Source organism: Protopterus annectens, chromosome 5.part0 (genome assembly GCF_019279795.1).
Source record: "Protopterus annectens isolate FY-2018-M chromosome 5.part0, PAN1.0, whole genome shotgun sequence".
Lineage (NCBI taxonomy): Eukaryota > Metazoa > Chordata > Ceratodontiformes > Protopteridae > Protopterus > Protopterus annectens.
The window spans coordinates 1510469704-1510487438 of record NC_056735.1 but is presented as its reverse complement, the minus strand read 5'-3'; the positions used below and the strand labels follow the sequence as shown (position 1 = coordinate 1510487438).

The following is a 17735-nucleotide window of genomic DNA, read 5'->3' as shown; positions in this document are numbered from 1 at the left end:
GTTTTTTGTTAGAGCCTCCGAGTATGTCTTTGTGTTTTTATGTGTTTGGTTTGCAGTTGTGGTAGGTCTATGTGGGACTGGGATTGTTGTGTGTGTGGTTGCCATTTCCTCCTGTCTGGTCATGCCAGCCCTGAGTTGAGAGAGTTCAGCCTCCAGTTTGGCTATATAGTTGCATCTCTCACATGTATTTGTGTTTGTTGGGAGGAGGAGAGGGTTGTCTGTGTACATGAGACAATTGTAGCATTGTCTCAAGATATCCAGATTGACCAGCTGAACTGGAGACGCCAGTAATCTACCACTCGACATGCTAGAACTGTATAAGGGAGTGCTGTACCTTTAAGGGAAGTGGATATTCACAGGGGTGGTAAGTAGATGTAGTGCTTTACTTAGTACGAGAGTGCTTACTTAGTAGAGAAGTATTGAGAACAAGTGCTAGACTTATAATATAGTAAGTAGTCTGGTTATACTAAGAGTAGAGCTTCCTTAAGGGAAAATTTGAAGAGCAGACTTGGCGGAGCCAGAAAAAGTTTAACCTTGTTTAACCAAGGCGCTAACAACGCAGAAAGCCGTGCAAATGCGGATTTTAAACAGTGAACTACAAAAGATCTAGAAATGGTCCAAAACAACCAATTACTACTGCTTCTTGTGCTGACGTTACTTCCTACAGGGACAGGTAGGCTGCTCAAGGCTCCCCACTCCCACTGGTGAGCAAAGAAACTTCTTTCTATCCAAGTAAGGTAATGGACAACACAGGAACTACACCACAGCCCGGAATACAGCAATGCCTGTAAACTGGTCTAAACTAGTCAAGGAAGGTGGGAAAACAAGGATTATTTTTTTGTTTTTTTGGTCGAAACACACAGAAAATGCAGAAACAGTGATAAATTAGTTACACAGGCTAGCACACTTTAGTGGGCAGCCTCCACAGTTAAATTAAACAAACAAACAACAAACTTTCGATCAAATTCGACTAAAATGTAACTTTAAGTGCAGATTTTAAAATAATGCAGCAAACAGTTAAACAACAGTTCAAGCTAGTTCAGGGTAAGCTACAGAAGCTATTCCAAGTGAAAAAAAGCAAAGATACTTAAATCCAGAAAGTGGTCACTTTTCTGAGTTCCCTGCTGCTAGGACCACTCTGCAGATCCACGAGGAGCTTGTTTGAGTAGTATAGCCAGAAAACGCCCAGAGGCGGATTTTAAACAGTGAACTACAAAAGAGCTAGAAATGGTCCAAAACAACCAATTACTACTGCTTCTTGTGCTGAGGTCACTTCCTACAGGGACAGGTAGGCTGCTCAAGGCTCCCCACTCCCACTGGTGAGCAAAGAAACTTCCTTCTATCCAAGTAAGGTAATGGACAACACAGGAACTACACCACAGCCCAGAATACAGCAATGCCTGTAAACTGGTCTAAACTAGTCGAGGAAGGCGGGAAAACAAGGATTATTTTTTTGTTTTTTTGGTAGAAACACACAGAAAATGCAGAAACAGTGATAAATTAGTTACACAGGCTAGCACACTTTAGTGGGCAGCCTCCTCAGTTAAATTAAACAAACAAACAACAAACTTTCAATCAAATTCGACTAAAATGTAACTTTAAGTGCAGATTTTAAAATAATGCAGCAAACAGTTAAAAAACAGTTCAAGCTAGTTCAGGGTAAGCTACAGAAGCTATTCCAAGTGAAAAAAAAGCAAAGACCCAATATCCCCCTTCGGTGGATCCGTTTCTTGGCCAACAGTATAGCCCCTTCCTAGAGCATCCTGACTCCCCATCGGGGATATCCACCCGCTCCTCCAGGGACCTTTCAGAACTGGACGTAGTGAGGCTTGCAGATCAACTTCTGGCGGCCAGAGGTTTTCCAACATCCTCCAAATCCTCCCTGCCCTCCAAAGCCAAGGGTTTTTCTCCATGGACTCCTACATACTTTCTTCCTTCGACCTCCCTGGAGGTATTAGAACCTTCGACACCAATGCCAACCCCGGTTCCAGCTTCTTCAGCTCCATTGGTAGACCTTACCATGGCTCTGGAGTTTACCCTTTGGCCTTTGACTCATTCAGAGCCAGACCATCCTCGGGATCAACACTGGTCTGTCAGCACCATTATCCCTAGTGCGGCGCCTGTTGTTTCCTCGGTGCCATCTACTACAGTTCCTGTTGCTTTGACGGAACCGGGTCATCCCGTGGCTCCTTCCCTGGGAGTGGGTTTGTAGCAGCAGGGTGTGACCCCAGTCTTGAGGTTGTCTTTCTCAGTTCCAGGCTCCAATCCCTCTTCGGGCAGACCTGCTTTCCAGGTAATGGAGAGGATGCTTACATCGGCAGGCTCTCAGCTGGTACCTTCGGCGCCGGAGACCCATGTCTTCCTTTCCTCTGAGCCACAGTTGACACGGCCCACTACTCAAGGACACCAGGCATGGTAACCTCAAGACATCCTGCCACAAGGTACCCATTCTGCAGATGATCCCACTGAGGAGGTACCTCGCAAGAGATTGTGCAAGAGGAAGCACGTAAATTCCCCTGAAGAATCCCTCACCGAAGGTACAGACTACAATGAAGGGGAAAGGTCCCCACGTTCGCCCCCTGAGGATGTCTCCTTTGGAGACACTGGAGATACTAAAGCAGCGGGGAGACTGGAAGTCTAACACCCCTTCCTCAGAGGAGTCTATATTCTTGCAGGCTTTCCGTGCCTGGCCCTCTACTTCTTGGGTGACCCTGCTTGCAGATGACTTGATACAGCTCATAGTGCAGCGCTCCTGGAAGAATCTTGATTCCATTGAACCTATCCCCTGGAGACCAGACAAAATTCTTTCTCCTCCAGAAGACAGTACACACTGGTCCAAGGGCCTGCCGGTAGATGCTATGGTTGTGGCAGTCGCCACTAAGAAAGAGCTAGCCAAGGAGAGCTCTACTGTCCATCCCCTTAGCAGGGAGTCTCAGGTGATAGCCAGACTTGAGAAGCTAGTGTTCTCTTCAAAAACCTTTGCCATTCTGTCCCTGAACTATCTGGCACATTTCTCCCAGCTTCAGAGAGATCTAATCTCAGAACTCTCAGAAACCTTTGCAGGAGCAGTCGCTGATGGAGTACGTGACAAAGTTGCCTCACAGCTTGCCACGCTAGAATCTGTTTCTAACTCCTCCATGCGGTCAATTTCTTATTCTACCGAGGGGGCAGCTAGAGTAGCGGGTGCAGGCGTTGTCACAAGACGTCATGCCTGGATGCCCCAATGTGATTTTGTGGATCCCTTTAAGTCTTCCTTCCTGAATGCCCCTCTCTTCTCTTTTTGGCCCTAAGGAAAAAGACACTTTAGCTGGGTGTGAAAAGGACGGTAAGACCTTTTCTGTAGTCGGCATACGTTTTTCCACCCCCCAACGATCCTATTCCAGAAATCAGAGGAGTGAGAAAATGTGGTACAAGAATTCCCAGGGTCCATTCCATGATACACGTGGTGAGATCCCCCCCCCCCCGGGGCAGAGGGGGACCTCAACTGGAAGACACCCCTTCAAAGGCAGAGGAGGTCTGCGTAATCAGGAATCCAGAGATTCCTTCTCTGGACAACCCTATCAGCACTCCTGAAGAGCGGCCAGATTGCTTACCTCTGGAAGCAGTTGGGGGACGACTTCCTCTGCACCACCTTGCGTGGCAAATGATAACCACAAATCTTTGAGTGCAGACGATAATTACCAGAGGTTACCACATCCCTTTCAACCTTTACCCAAGTTGATGCATATTCCCGACGTTCAACCCAGTCAAAGGGAAGTAGCAGCTCAAGAAATCCGAAAGCCGTTTCATAAAAGGGTCATCCAAATAGTCCCACCAGACCAGATAGGATCCAGATTCTACTCTAGGTTTTTTTTAGTGTCAGAAAAGACTGGACTGGAGGCCAATTCTGGACTTCATAATTCTAAACAAATTTGTCAAACAAAATAAATTCTGGATGGTCACGGTTCAGTCTATACTTCCTTTTCTGGAGAAAGATGATTGGATGTGCTCAGTAGATCTTCAGGATGCATATTACCACAAAAAATGGACAAATGCTCCAGAAGATACCTCCGCTTCTGGCTGGGAGCCAATCACTACCAGTTCCGAGCACTGCCCTTTGGTCTCTCTAGGGGCCCCCCAGGGTGTTCAAATGCATAGCAGTGGTAACAGCTCACTTGAGACTGCAAGGATTCCAGGTGTTTCCATACATAGATTATTGGCTCCTCACCGCCCCAGCCAAGCATCTACTGGTCTCAGCCACTCACTATACTCTACAACTACTGGAACACTTAGGGATAACAGTAAATAAGGACAAATGCAACTTGACTCCTTCTTAAAGAATAGAGTTCATAGGAGCAAATTTCGATACTCAACCTTGCCTAGTCTCCCTCCCACTCTACAAACTGGGAAAACTCAGATCTCAACTCCGGGTCATAGTCAGGACAAAGCTCCGGCTCGGGCATTCTTCCAACTACTAGAGTCAATGGCAGCTTCGATAACAATAGTTCCACTGGCAAGACTACACATGAGACTCCTACAGTGGCTTTTAATAACGCAGTGGACTCCTTTAACTCATCCTTTGTCCTTTCAGATCAGGATAACAAATCAGTGCAAACAAGATTTAATTTGGTGTATGAAGCCAGAAGAGCACTTATGGAGTCATCCTTTCTCCCCCTCTCAGCCCAGAGCCATAGTGACCACGGACTCCTTCCTGATTGTGTGTGGGGGGGCACTTCCAGGGAAGGACAGTCCAAGGCACTTGGTCACCCTTGGAGGCTAACCTGCATATCAGTGTTCTAGAAATGAGGGCAGTGTTTCTAGCGTTGCAAGCATTTCAACCTGTTCTCTCTTCAGGAACGATTGCCATCCAGTCCGACAACATGTCAGTTGTGTGGTACATCAACAAACAAGGGGGGAAACCAAGTCCTACCCGCTGTGTTGAGAGACCATGAGAATTTGGCAACAGGCGATGGCTTCCAACCACTTTCTGTTAGCAATACACTTTCCCAGGTATTCCAACGTAATTGCAGACAAAGTGAGCAGATGCATTCTCCTGCCTCACGTGTGGTTCCCTCAATCCTGTCATAGCGACGGAGATTGTCAGATGCTGGGACCAGCCTTGCTGCAATCTGTTTACATCCCCTGCAAATCACAAATGCAGCAGCTACTTTGTCCTATTTCCCCCACAGGGGAAGTCCTCAAGGGATGCTCTGGTGCACGATTGGCCCACGGGACTTCTTTATGCATACCCTCCCCTTCCTCTGATCCCACAGTTTTTGAAGAAAGCGCTCCCATTGAAAAGCAAAGTAATCCTCATTGCACCCGACTGGCCCTGACAAATATGGTTTCCCTTTCCTTGGCCTCACCTAGTACATCAACCATGGATTCGGGATCCAGCTCCAGAACTGCTGTCACACCCACAGGGGTTGATTCATCCGAATTTATCGAGCCTCAGGCTGACAGCTTGGCTCCTCCAGTTCCAGTTATTGCCAGACAAAACAACCTGTCCTCCCCTGTACACCACATTCTTCTGGCTTCCCATAAACCATCCACCAGGAAACTTTATCTAAGTAAGTGGAAAAGGATTCATTTTTTTGGTTTCGTAAAAATGGAGTTAATCCTTTTTCGGCCCGCTTTCTACAGTGCTAGATTACTTATCTACCCTTCTCCATTCAGAAGCTGCAGCAGTCAACTATTTGAGTAAATTTGGTGGCAATCTCCAATTTTCATAATGGTTTTGAGGACTCTTCCTTGATTTCGCACAGTCTCTGTAAAAAAGGAGTTACACACATTAGGCCCCCCTTCAAACCACCGATCGAGCCCTGGAATTTAACTTTAGTTATACAATCCTTGACTCCTCCTCCCTTTGAATCTGCTGCCAACTGCGATCTGAAAATTTTATCCTGGAAGACTTAGTTCTTGGTGGCCATTACATCTGCAAGACGAATTTCAGAGTTGCATGCTTTGTGCACAAAACGTCCTTACATAGTGTTCCATAAGGACAGGTTATCACTCTAGACTAACCCCTCCTTTTTACCCAAAGTTATTTCAGACTTGACTGTTAATCAAATCATAAATCTACCAGTTTTCTTTCCAAATTTTTCTAATAAAGGAGAATATGCACTACATTTGCTTGACATGCATAGGCAATTGCTTTTTTATCTAGACAGAACTAAGTCATTACGAATATCTGACCAGTTTTTCATGTCATTCTCAGGACCAAGATTGGGAAGACCTGTTTCCAAAGTTACCTTGTCTAAATGCTTGAGAGACTGTATTTGCTTCATTTGCCAACAGAACAAAGCCTCATTCCTATCTAAAATCAAAGTGCATTCCACACTGTATTTTGTTTATTTTTTATTTAACATTTGTTAACCAGGATAGTCCGACTTGGAACAAAGCCAATTTTCAGCAGAGGCCCAGGGAGAAATGCTCCAGATGCATGTCTTTGTAATATGGGAAGAAACTGGGACACCCAGAGGAAACCCACACAAACGCAGGGAGGACATGCAGACTCCGTACAGAAGGCACCCCAGCCGAGAATCAAACCAAATAACCTCTTGCTGTGAGGTGACAACGCTATCGCTACACCACTGTGCCATCTGTAAGGAAGAAAGAAAGAAACACAAGATCAGTCACAACATTTGTTGCTTTCCATGCAAGAGCTATGGATGACATGTGCAGCAGTGACATGGTCTGCCTCATACATTTATCCCTCTTTACAAATTGGATATGGTCTCCAGGGGGAGAACTTCCTTTGGTTCAGTGGTACTCAGGAATATTCTTCCATAGGGCCTTCCAGGAAACAAAGTAACTAGGGACTCTGCCCCATCAGTAAGGAATGAGTGAAGATTAACAATATCAGATAAAGAAGTTATGTTCTTACCATAACGTTCCATCTGTGTTGTTGATCTTCATTCATTAATTACAATACAACCCACCCACCATCCCCCTCCGAAAGACTCCTGGAGGTTTGGATATGGTCTTAGCCTATGATAGGGAAGTTGCTCAGATAAAGCCTCCGCTTTCTTTCTTCTTTACGGGCAAACTTGATCTCAGGTAATATAGAGAGGGGCACTATAGGTAAGACTTAGCTCGAGAGTTTTTTAGCTGGCGTGAGCTTGTTATAACGGCCTACTCGGTTCTGAAGATGGACCGACATCCATCAGTACTAAATGAATGAAGATCAACAACACAGAAAGAATGTTATGGTAAGAACGTAAGTACTTTTTTCTACTTTGACTGCTCTATAGACTTTGTTTGGGCCATAACACACTTTAGTAAGTGCTTAGAGAAATGGGGATATCTGGTTCTCTGCATCCTGAGGAATCTGCGTGCAGAACAAGAAGCAGCGGTTAGAACTGAATGTGTGTTAACTGCCTCAATCAAGATTATGAAAGGAGTAAGGCAGGGCTGTTCATTGTCACCCTTTTCAATTTATACACTGAATATATTGTGCAAAATTCTAGGTTCATCAAATCATATTCGGTAATCAAAATTACTAGGAAAAATATTAACAGACTTAGATATACAGATACCACCATTCTACGGTCTATATTAGATCACCGAATGCTTAAAAAAGCAAACGGTGATTAATCGACCCTATGTAAGCGAAAGCTTACAATGTCGAAGTGTCAGAACAGCGATTTTTTTCCAAGGGGAAAAAAATCGCTGTTCCAACAAAAAAAAAAAAAAAAATTTCAAACATTACATTAAGTGGGGGGGGCTTTGCCCCCCACACCCCCCTGATGTGGGGGCTGCACCCCCCATACCCCCCTATTTAAATATACCAACTCCGAGACCGCACTACAGTGCTGAAAACGACAAAGTACTGAAGCAGCCAAGCAAATTCTTTCCCAGGGAAAGAATTTGCTTAACAGCCACTTTGGTACTTTGCCATTTTCAGCCTTTTATGTTTGACCAAGACGCATTCGAAAGAATGTGTCTTCGGTCTTGTAATATAGACCCTCTAATGGCTAAAAATGAGGAAGAACTGAAGAGCCTGTTAATGAAGGTAAAAATAAAAAGTGCAAAAGCTGGTTTGTTACTCATCAGAAATATTAAAATGATGTCACCTAGTTCTGTCATTTCATTGAAAATAGGTGGGGAAGAAGTAGAGGCAGTGACAGATTTTTTTTGTTTCTGGGCTCAAAGATCTCTACAGATGGTCAGCCATGAAATGAAAAGATGCTTGTTCTTTAGAAGGAAAGCTATGACAAATTTGGATAAGGTTTTAAAGAGCAAAGATATCTCTTTGTCAGCAAATATTTATATAGTTAAAACTGGTCCTTCCCAGTGGTAGCATACAGATGTGAGAACTGGATTATAAGTAAGGCTTTGTGCTAGAGAACTGAAGCTTTTAAACTGTAGTATTGGAAAAAAACTTTTGAGAATTATGTGGACTGCAAGAAATAAATCAAGACCTGATATCCGTTTCCTTTGCTTTTTGCACTTCACATAGAACATTTGGTGACATGCTTGAGAAATGGGGTCTTTTGCAGGTTATCTGCTGGACAACCGTGACCTTGAACTTCCCTTCTTGTTTTAGAGCTTTCCAAGTGTGGTTCCTTCTCAGGTTACAAGACAAAAGCCTCTAAGACAAAGGTTATAAAGCTTAATTACCACCCAACTTTGGGCAGTACAATCAGTTATCCCATTTTTATGGGGGGTGGGGGATGCACTAACATACCCGGGAATACAGTTATGCTCATTTTTGCATGCCTTATTGGAGGACACACATAATGTGATGTTGAGGAAAACTAAAGACTGTTGTCAAAAATGGAAACATCTACGCTTAGGTATGACACAGTGTTCAAGCAATAACCTTGTATATTCTGTCATTAATACTAAATGCCTCAGAATACCTGTCTTTACTGCCAGAATTGCAGTTCTGGATCAAGCTGAGATTTTGTCTAGGCTAGAGGCAAGCTGGGGCTGCAATGGAGAACAACTTTCTCTTCCTTCTACCAAAGGCAGATTAGGACTCCCTAGCCTGGAATGTTATGCCTTGGCCACTAAGCGTAAAGTAGTTGAGGATTATATAAACCTGAATAAGCAAATAGTATGGTCTGTGGCCTTAACTCGCCTCTTAGGTAGTCCTGAAATGCTTTTTAAAAACATTCTTATAATAAAGACCCACAACTCAGATAATATTCAAAGATTTTGATCCCCCTCATCACTTCTATGAAGCAGGGATTTTTCAACACTGTTACGGTAAAATGGATGACAGATATTCTACCAACTGAGATTCCACTTGCGGAGAATCTGAACAAATGAGGTAGGAAATTACAAGACTGCCCAAACATGCATTGTAGAAGAGTTCAGGAATACATATAACCCATCTCAAGAGATGTTTACTCTTTATAACAGTCTGAAGTGCAAGTCTAATGATACTAACATAAGTAAATTTAAAAAATAGTGAAGGCAAAGATGGATTACCAGGCAGGTTGATAACAGGGACTTGGGCACCATCATAAAATGAGTGATAAGTTTATTATTTAAGGATCGAGTTACCCCTAAAGAACAACTAATCAACAAATACAAATTTATGTAGGAGCAGAAACTGAAAATTTGGCTGGATAGGAAATTGTGTACTAAGGTGCTGGCTGCTCCTAGCTATGCAGCCCAGTCTTAGAAATTTAAGTTTTTTGGCTGGCAATGCCAGTTCATATATTGTTGCACTCCATCCAAACTCAGGAGGATATATCACAATAGTTTTCCTTCTTGCTGGAGATGTGCCTTGGGCACTTTTGGAGACTGGGTCCATAAATAAAACAGAAAGCCAAATCTGCGTGTCAGAAACTTAGAACCAAAAGCAGAGAGAGACAGAAAAAGATGTTGTCCCCAGGAATTATACACAGCAAACTGGATGTTTCCACCAGTAAATCACAGTCAGTAATATAGCTGAAATTCTGCTCACCTCCAACTACTTATTACACACATTATTGTACATTGTATAGATATTTCAAGAAACATTAGATTTTTTTCACAGCCTCACAGTAATGACCTTCACCCTCTTCCACTTAAAGACTTCTCTTGTCTAAGACTTTCAGTGGTCATCTGCCTCTCTTTCTGTCATTCTTTGGTGACCATTTCTTTTTCAGGTTCATAGGTAGGTACTAGGCCATCTGCCCTAGGGCATTTATAAGCCTAGCCAGAATGTTGGCTTTCGCCTCCCTTTTAGACTAGATTCCTGAACCTCTCTCCAGCAGGGCCATAGAAGTGATCCCAGGAGTACATTTACGATTACCCATCCACTCATCAAGATTTCTCTTGAAGAGGGTCGGCAAGGGGCTCTGTCTAACATGGACTGGGATTCTATTTCAGAGCGAGGGAAGCCTTTGGGATATGAATCTATCCCTCCAGCATGTCCTGTTTATTGTTGTGCTAAGGTTTAAATCCCTGGAGCGTGTAGTTCAAATGGATTTGGTTTTCTTGAGGTGGAGCATGTCCAGCAGTTCCGGGTTAGACATGGCCTTGAATGTCAGGCAGAGGTCACCTCTGAGTAGGCAGTAAGCAACTGAGTAGAGCTGGAGCTTCTTTAGTCGAGCTGCATAGGGCATCTGTTTGAGGCCCACAATCCTCTTGGTGAGATATTTTTGAGGTCTCTCCAGTTGTTGCAGGTGTCTGGTAAGGTACATCCCAAATGGGGCATTGTACTCAATTATGGGCCTGATGAGCGATGAGTAGAGGGGCACAATGACCTCGCTTGATCTAGATGTGAACCCTTTTGTGATTAGGTGAGCTATATAGAAGGTTTTTCTAACCACTTTGGCAATGTGATTGTCAAAGGAGAGGCTACTATCTACCTGGGTCCCCATATCCCTAATTACTTCTTCGGTACTTAGTGGATTACCTCCTATGTGGTAGCTTGTGGGCACTTTGTTTTTCCCAAAGGGGATGACTATGCACTTTTTGGCATTTAGCTTGAGGCCATGGTTCTGACACCAGGTATCTATCTCCGTAAATCCCTTCTGGAGGATGCTTGTGTCAGCTGGAGAGTCTATTATGGCTCCCAGTTTGCAATCGTCTGCGAACTTGGTAAGCCACAGTCCTCCCGTGTTTGCCTGTACCTCAGAGAAGTAAATACCGAACAAGAGGGGTCCCAGGACTGAGCCTTGTGGGACGCCACTTGTAACCTGTTTAGAGTCGGACATGGCACCAGCAACTCTGACCATGTGAGTTCTATCCCTGAGCCAGTTTGCAACCCATCTTGTGATGTATGGGTTAATATTTAAGCTAGTAAGCTTATTTATGATGCCAGAGTGGGGTATTGTGTCGAAGGCCTTTGCGAGGTCCAGGTAGGCTGTGTGGACTACCTTTCCCTCATCTATGGCTTTGGTAACTGTTTTGAAGAAGTCAACTAGGTTTAAGAGGCATGATCTGCCTTTAACAAAGCCAAATTGGGTAGGGTCCAGTGTTTGGAGGTTCCCAATGTCTTTATTTATGAGATCCATGATGATGCGCTCCATAGCCTTGCAGACCAGGCTAGTCAGGCTTATAGGGTGATAGTTCCCAGGATCCGTTGTGGTGCCACCTTTGTGAAGCAGGATCACTGTTGTGTACGCCATTCTTTGGGTACATAACCTGTGGTAAGGCTGAGTTGGAACAGTGAATTTATGTGAGGGTTTAGTTAATTTTAGAGCTTGCGTAAGACGCAGCCCGGGATACCATCTGGTCCCATTGATGCTGTGTTTTTTGCTTTGGAGAGGGCTGCTTTCACCTGTGTGTCTGTGATGTCTGGGGGATTGCATTCTTCTGGGATAGACACTGGCTCTTTTGGGGGGAAGGGGGAATAAATTTTGCACTGAACCTGTCCGTCAGGATGTTAGCAATGTCAGTGGGTTCATTGTATTTTGTGCCATTTTGCACCAGCTCAGAGCATATCTGAGAGTTGCTACCAAGATTCTTGACGTAGCTAAAGAACGCTTTGTGATTATTTTTAGAGTCCTTGGCAGTTTTTCTTTCAAAGCTAGCCTTTGATGATTTTATGAGGGTTGAAGTTTCTTGCTAGTACTGATCAGGGATGCCTTCCCTTTTTGGGATTTTGCCTTTTCATGTAATAGTTTCCTCCTTCTGTTGTATCGCTTATTTATGGCCGGGGTCCACCAGACTGGTCTCCTGTTTTTGGAGGAGTCAGTCTTGGTTTTACTTGGGATGGTACGATCCATGCATTCCTGTAGGTGCTGATAGAGTGCACTTGTAAAAGATTCGGTGGTTTGGGTAGCATTTTCCATATGCCCGGGGGCTTTGAAACTTTCCACCTCGGTCTTGAGAAGTGTGAAGTTTGCTTTTGAGAAATTTTTCACAGTGGTTTCCTTGGCTGGGGGTGGAGTCAGGATGTGGATGTCCATTGTGATTAGTTCATGGTCTGATCTTACCAACGAGGGGCTTACCTCTGGTGTGGAACATTTAGCCCCCATGTTGGTGATGACCAAGTCCAGTATGTTGCCCCCTCTTGTGGGAGTGGTGACCAGTTGTTCCAAGGCATTTGAGTTTATAAACTCAAGGAACCGTTTGGCAAAAGAGTTGGGACTTGAGTAGTTTTCCCAGTCAATGTTTGGGTAGTTGAAGTCCCCCAATATCATGGTGTTTGGTGACCTTCATATTTTCCATTGTTCTCAGGAATGCCGAGTGGGGGTCCTGAGTCTGGGTGGGTGATCTGTAGCAGGCTACAAACTGAAAAGCAGTTTTACCTACTGTTAGTTGCACATGGATGGTCTCCGCTGCCTCATGCAATGCCACTAACCTGGAGGCGTGGTTATCCTTGATGAAGATGGATACTCCCCCGCCTTTAGTATTTCGGTCCGAGTTCTGGGGCCGAAAAGAATGGTATGAGTTGAATCCTGGTAATGCTGGGGTGCTCTCTGGAGCCGTGAACCAGGTTTCTGTTACTGCACAGATATCAATTTTCTCCATATTGAGGAGTGCCTCGAGTGCGTGCATCTTGAGGTTTAGACTTCTGGCGTTGAGTAGCATTACCCTTAGTTTTTTTGTTTCTGGTATTGTCTATGGAGGTGGGTTTGTCTTTTGAGCCTTGCCTAAAAAAAGCCTTTATGGGGGTGGCAAGAGCCTTAGACAGTATTCGAAAGCCTAAGGGTGACAGGTGCAAGCCGTCACTGGCGAAGCAACGTGGCTTGTCGAGCATGTCATCCCAGGCTGACAGACACTGGATCCCCTTAGAATGACACCAATATGTTAGCTAATTGTTAAAATTGATCATTTTGTCTTTATACTGTGGCATCATTCTTGGTGAGGCTAAGATGCTACTCAGGGTCAGGGTCATACCGGCCTGGGCTACATGATCAGAGAGTTCCTCTATGTCTCTTTTCATGTAGTCCAGGGAGGTACATCTCAGGTCATTCACACCAACATGGACAATGACAGAATCGTATTTGTACCTGCTGTGGAGTGACCTGAGTGCTTGTGTTATGTGGCAGATCCTGGCACCTGACAGGCAGCTTACAGTGACCTTATCCTTGTTCAGTCTGGTGAGTGGGACGTCAGTGTGCCTGACAATAGAGTCTCCAATTACTAGTGTATTAGGTGTGTTATTTAGCCTTGGGGGCTGCGACTGCATGGCACACTGACTTTGTGAAGTATGTGATACGTGAAGGTGGTTGTGTGGTAGTGGTTGCTTGGATGTCTGCTTTGGAGGCCTCTGTTGCTTTGGCAGATTTTTATTTAGAGCCTCCATGTATGTTTTTGTGAGATTATGCGTCTGGTTTGCTGGTGCGATTTGTCTATGTGAGACTGGTTGTGTGGTGTGAGTGTTTTCCTTCACCTCCTGACTGTGCCAGTCTTGGGTTGAGAGATCCCGGCCTCCAGTTTGGCTGTATAGTTGCAGCTCTCACATATATTTGTGTTTGTTGGAAGGAGGAGAGGGTTGTCTGTGTACATAAGGCAATTGTAACATTGCCTCAGGATTCCCAGATTCACCAACTGGACTGGAGAGTATACCTGAAACTGTGCTTTGGACATGCCTGGATGGTTTAAAGAACTGATTTATTGATTGTCTGGAATGAACGCATAGGGAGCCTTATACTTCTGGATATTATAGGGGGGTGTAGTGCTAAACTTAGTGTTTACTGAGAAATTTGAGCAAGTGCTGGGCTGTAGAATGAATGATGAGTGCTTATTTTGCAAGTTTGACTAGTTCTAAGGGAAAAATTGAAGAGCAGACTTTGTGGAGCCGGGAATAGTTAAAAACTGCTTAAATGACTTTGTGCGATGTGCAAAATCGTGCTAAAGCGGGTTTTAAGGCAGGGAGTTTCAAAGAGATAGGAAATAGCCCAAAACGGCCAATAAGCTACTAGTTACTGGGCTGAGACCACTCCTCCAGGGACAGATAGGCTGCTCAAAGCTCCCCACTCTCACTGGTGAACAGAGGAGCTTCCTCCTATCCAAGTAAGGATATGGGCAACACAGGAACTATAACACAGCCTAGAATTCAGCAAGACCTGAAAACTGGACTATTCTTGTTCAGAAAAGGCAGGAAACAAGATTTTTTTTGTTTTTTTTCTAAACAGAAACTAGGCACAAAGACACAGTAAATGCTTTAAATCGGCTAGCGCACTTGAGTTTGTAGCCTACAACAATTAAACAAGGCAAAAATACAACTTTTAAAATTGCAAACACAAAAATTGCAGAAAAACAATGCTTTGCAGATCTCATTTAGTGGAAAAGAGGTTGGAGAATGTTAGCATTTATTTTATGTGCTTGAATCTTCAGGTTCATGTGCTCATAATTAGAGTATTCCCTTTTACAAATTCTGTTTGTCTTCAGATGAGCACTACATGGCAATGGCTATTCTGCTTGTATTCACTTGCCTGGTGGAAATACTTACATCGGTGTATTGTTGCAGTCAGCCAAATTGCACAGATGAGGGATAGTGCCACTCAGTAAAAGCAGCTAATCATTATTTGACTAGTGGCTTTGATCTGCTATACTAATGTCTCCCTGGGGTCAGAGGAAAAATGAACAGAGCAATCCTCTCGAAGATGCATCTGTCCCATTAGAGAAGATAAAGGTCCTGTGCACTGCTTGGCAGGTCATGCAATGAACAGAGTTACATTGGCATGAAGTATAGAGGGCCACACTCAGAGTGAAGATGATTTCATTGATCAGCATATTTTGGATAAGGTGTACATGACTAGGATATTAAAAGCTCTCTCTCTGCCTTTCATAAACTTTTACTAGGATTCTTATTATCTAAGGGCATTTGAAAATTAAAGAACCAAAAGCTATGTAGCAGTATTGTGCTTTATCCTAATGCAGCTGTCACTCAGTTTGTCAGTACACAAGATATTCATTTAATGGCATAATTTCTTTTAACTGGATATCATGCATTTTGTTTCTTACTTCATTATTTTGTTTCTTTCAGTATAAATGGTTCACATCCAGCAACAAGTCTACGTGCCCACTTTGCAGAGAGACCTTCTTCTGAAAATTACACCCAGTCAGTTCTTGATGTTGCACAGTTTTAAAGGACAATAAATTGCTTCAAATACTGACTTTGGACTGGACAGCATTCACACCAGATCTACGAATATCAGGATGCAGAAGACATTTAATTTTATATATATATATATATATATACTTTGTTCAGCCATTAAATATTTGTTGAACGTGTACAATCAGAGAATGTAAAATAATAAATAGTTGCAAATATTTATCACATTTAGCTGTTTATAAATTCTACTGCTCTGTTGGAATCATTGTGCTGTTGACCGTTTGTACTTTTATGTCTGATGTCTTTTTTTTAATTCCTCACAAAAGTGGCCATAGATTCTAAAGGATGACATTTGTTTCAGACTTCACTGTGGTGGGCCATGGTTCTTTGTTAGAAAGCACTTTTATATTAAGCATTCATTACATTTTTTTTAACTAAGCAGATTTATTTTTGTCCCGTGTCCAGTCTACAGAAGAAAACTAAGTTGTTCATATCCATTGAACATGCAGTTCACTGTGAATTGTTTGGAAATATTGAAACTGTTAGCCCTTGTAACAGCTATTAGTATATGAAATGCCATTAAGCATATAATATAATAGTTGTCCATTGGAACAAATCATTGTTTATGTCTTGTTTTGTTAGCTGGACAGCTGTCTTTATGAAGCTGTTATCTATTTTTTTATTAAAAAAATGCTGGTGATACAAATGAAGATGAATTGAACAAGTGAGGGTATATATCAGACAATGTCCTTCCATATCACTGTTGCAGTATTCATAACCTATGGCATCTCCTGCCAGCGATAGACCAACATCCAGCCAGTATACCAAAGCTTTTATATTCTCCAAGCTTTGTACGTTAGATGTGTGCTTCCCACATAAGTACATAAAAGTGATATACGAATGCTGCATACTCAGAACTTCTTTACCGCCAGTCCCTATGCCACAGTTGAACATCTGTTTAAATGAACACCTTTTGCTGAGTTGGTTTCTACTGAGCTGTTTAAAGATAAGTGCCCCATAGGGGTTCCTTCTGTTTCTCCTTTTACTTTGTGTACTTAGGGTATGTCATCCAAAAAGGGAAAATGCCAGTGTGGAAGGCAGATTCCCCATAAAGACCATCACAAGAAGCATTTGTTCTGTCTAGGTTCCTGACACAGTCATACTCCATGCACCATTTGTCAGGTCATTGTTCCCAAAACATTTTGCAGATGTCTGTCCTCTCTATTTATCTCGAGAACCAGCTTCTTGTACTTTTTTGCAGGTATCATGGCAAAGTCCGCCCTTCCCAAGGTACAGCCATCTCTTATAAAGAAGACCAAGAAGTCTCAGTCTGACACTGTTGTCCAACCTCCACCAGACGTCTCTCTTAAGGTGAGTGAAAACCCCACAGACCATCCAATGCAGCAACCCTATAGGAGACCAGCATGAAAACTGGCTTCTCATATGTCCTTTGAGGTGATACAAATGTCCACAGCAGACATTTGGGAAGAACCATAGCTGATCATTTCCAAATGGCTTAGGGGAATTCTCCTCATTCTGCAAAGGGAAGTGGTCCCTGGTCCCCTTATTGGGTCTAGGCATAGCTATGAGCCTCCAAGGTTGGTCAAAATGGATGTCCTGTTGAAGAAGAAGCAGAAAACTATGCACATTCCTCCCATTGCTAAGGATCCTCAGAGAGGATGGCAGGATTTTACTCAGGGCTTGTACAATGCCGTGATGCCCTTAAGACCACCTCAGGAGGTGTCTGTTCCTACTTCTCCTTGGTCCTCTAACCCAGCTAAAATGACTAGGGAGTCTGATTCTTCGAATGAGGAGGTAGATTCAGGGGATGAGTCCTTGGCCTGTTTATCACAGATTACCTCTCCTTTAGACTATTTGTCTAAAGAAGAGGATTTCCTGAGTCCTGACTCTCCCTTGGAGGAGTTATCCTTTGTGAACATTGTAGTTTGCATGATGGAGTATTTTAAGTGGGACTGCTGACAAGTCTGTGATATTCTAAAGAGGTATTATGAGTTGTTGCAGATGGAATCTCTTAAGCTTTCTCCTGTCTTGTATGCTTTGTTGAAAACATTTGCAGCTGCTGCTTTGCCTCCAGATTCCCAACCTCTTGCCTCTAAGAAGCCTGACAGTTCTTATAAAGTGCCCAAGGCCTTTAAGTACCTCTGCAAGTGTCCTCCTTCAGACCCCTCTTATGGCTGACAAGCCATCCAAGCTTTTTGACTTCTTCCATGCACCTTCCTTCTGATAAAGATTGTAAGGCTATGGTGATGTTGGGGAAAATGTATACAGTTCTGCCACCCTGCCC

At 43.5% G+C, this 17735-nt stretch overlaps 1 protein-coding gene across 1 annotated transcript in view; it reads left to right on the top strand.

Annotated features, from left to right (window-relative positions):
* Window positions 1-16046, top strand: part of LOC122802390 (E3 ubiquitin-protein ligase listerin-like) — a 1831112-nt gene extending 1815066 nt beyond the window's left edge. The window contains exon 28 of the mRNA XM_044072016.1: window positions 15362-16046. Within this exon, the coding sequence (XP_043927951.1) occupies window positions 15362-15424 (63 nt within the window). The 3' untranslated portion in view covers window positions 15425-16046. The remainder of the gene's footprint in view (window positions 1-15361) is intronic.
* The last annotated feature ends 1689 nt before the right edge of the window (window positions 16047-17735 follow it).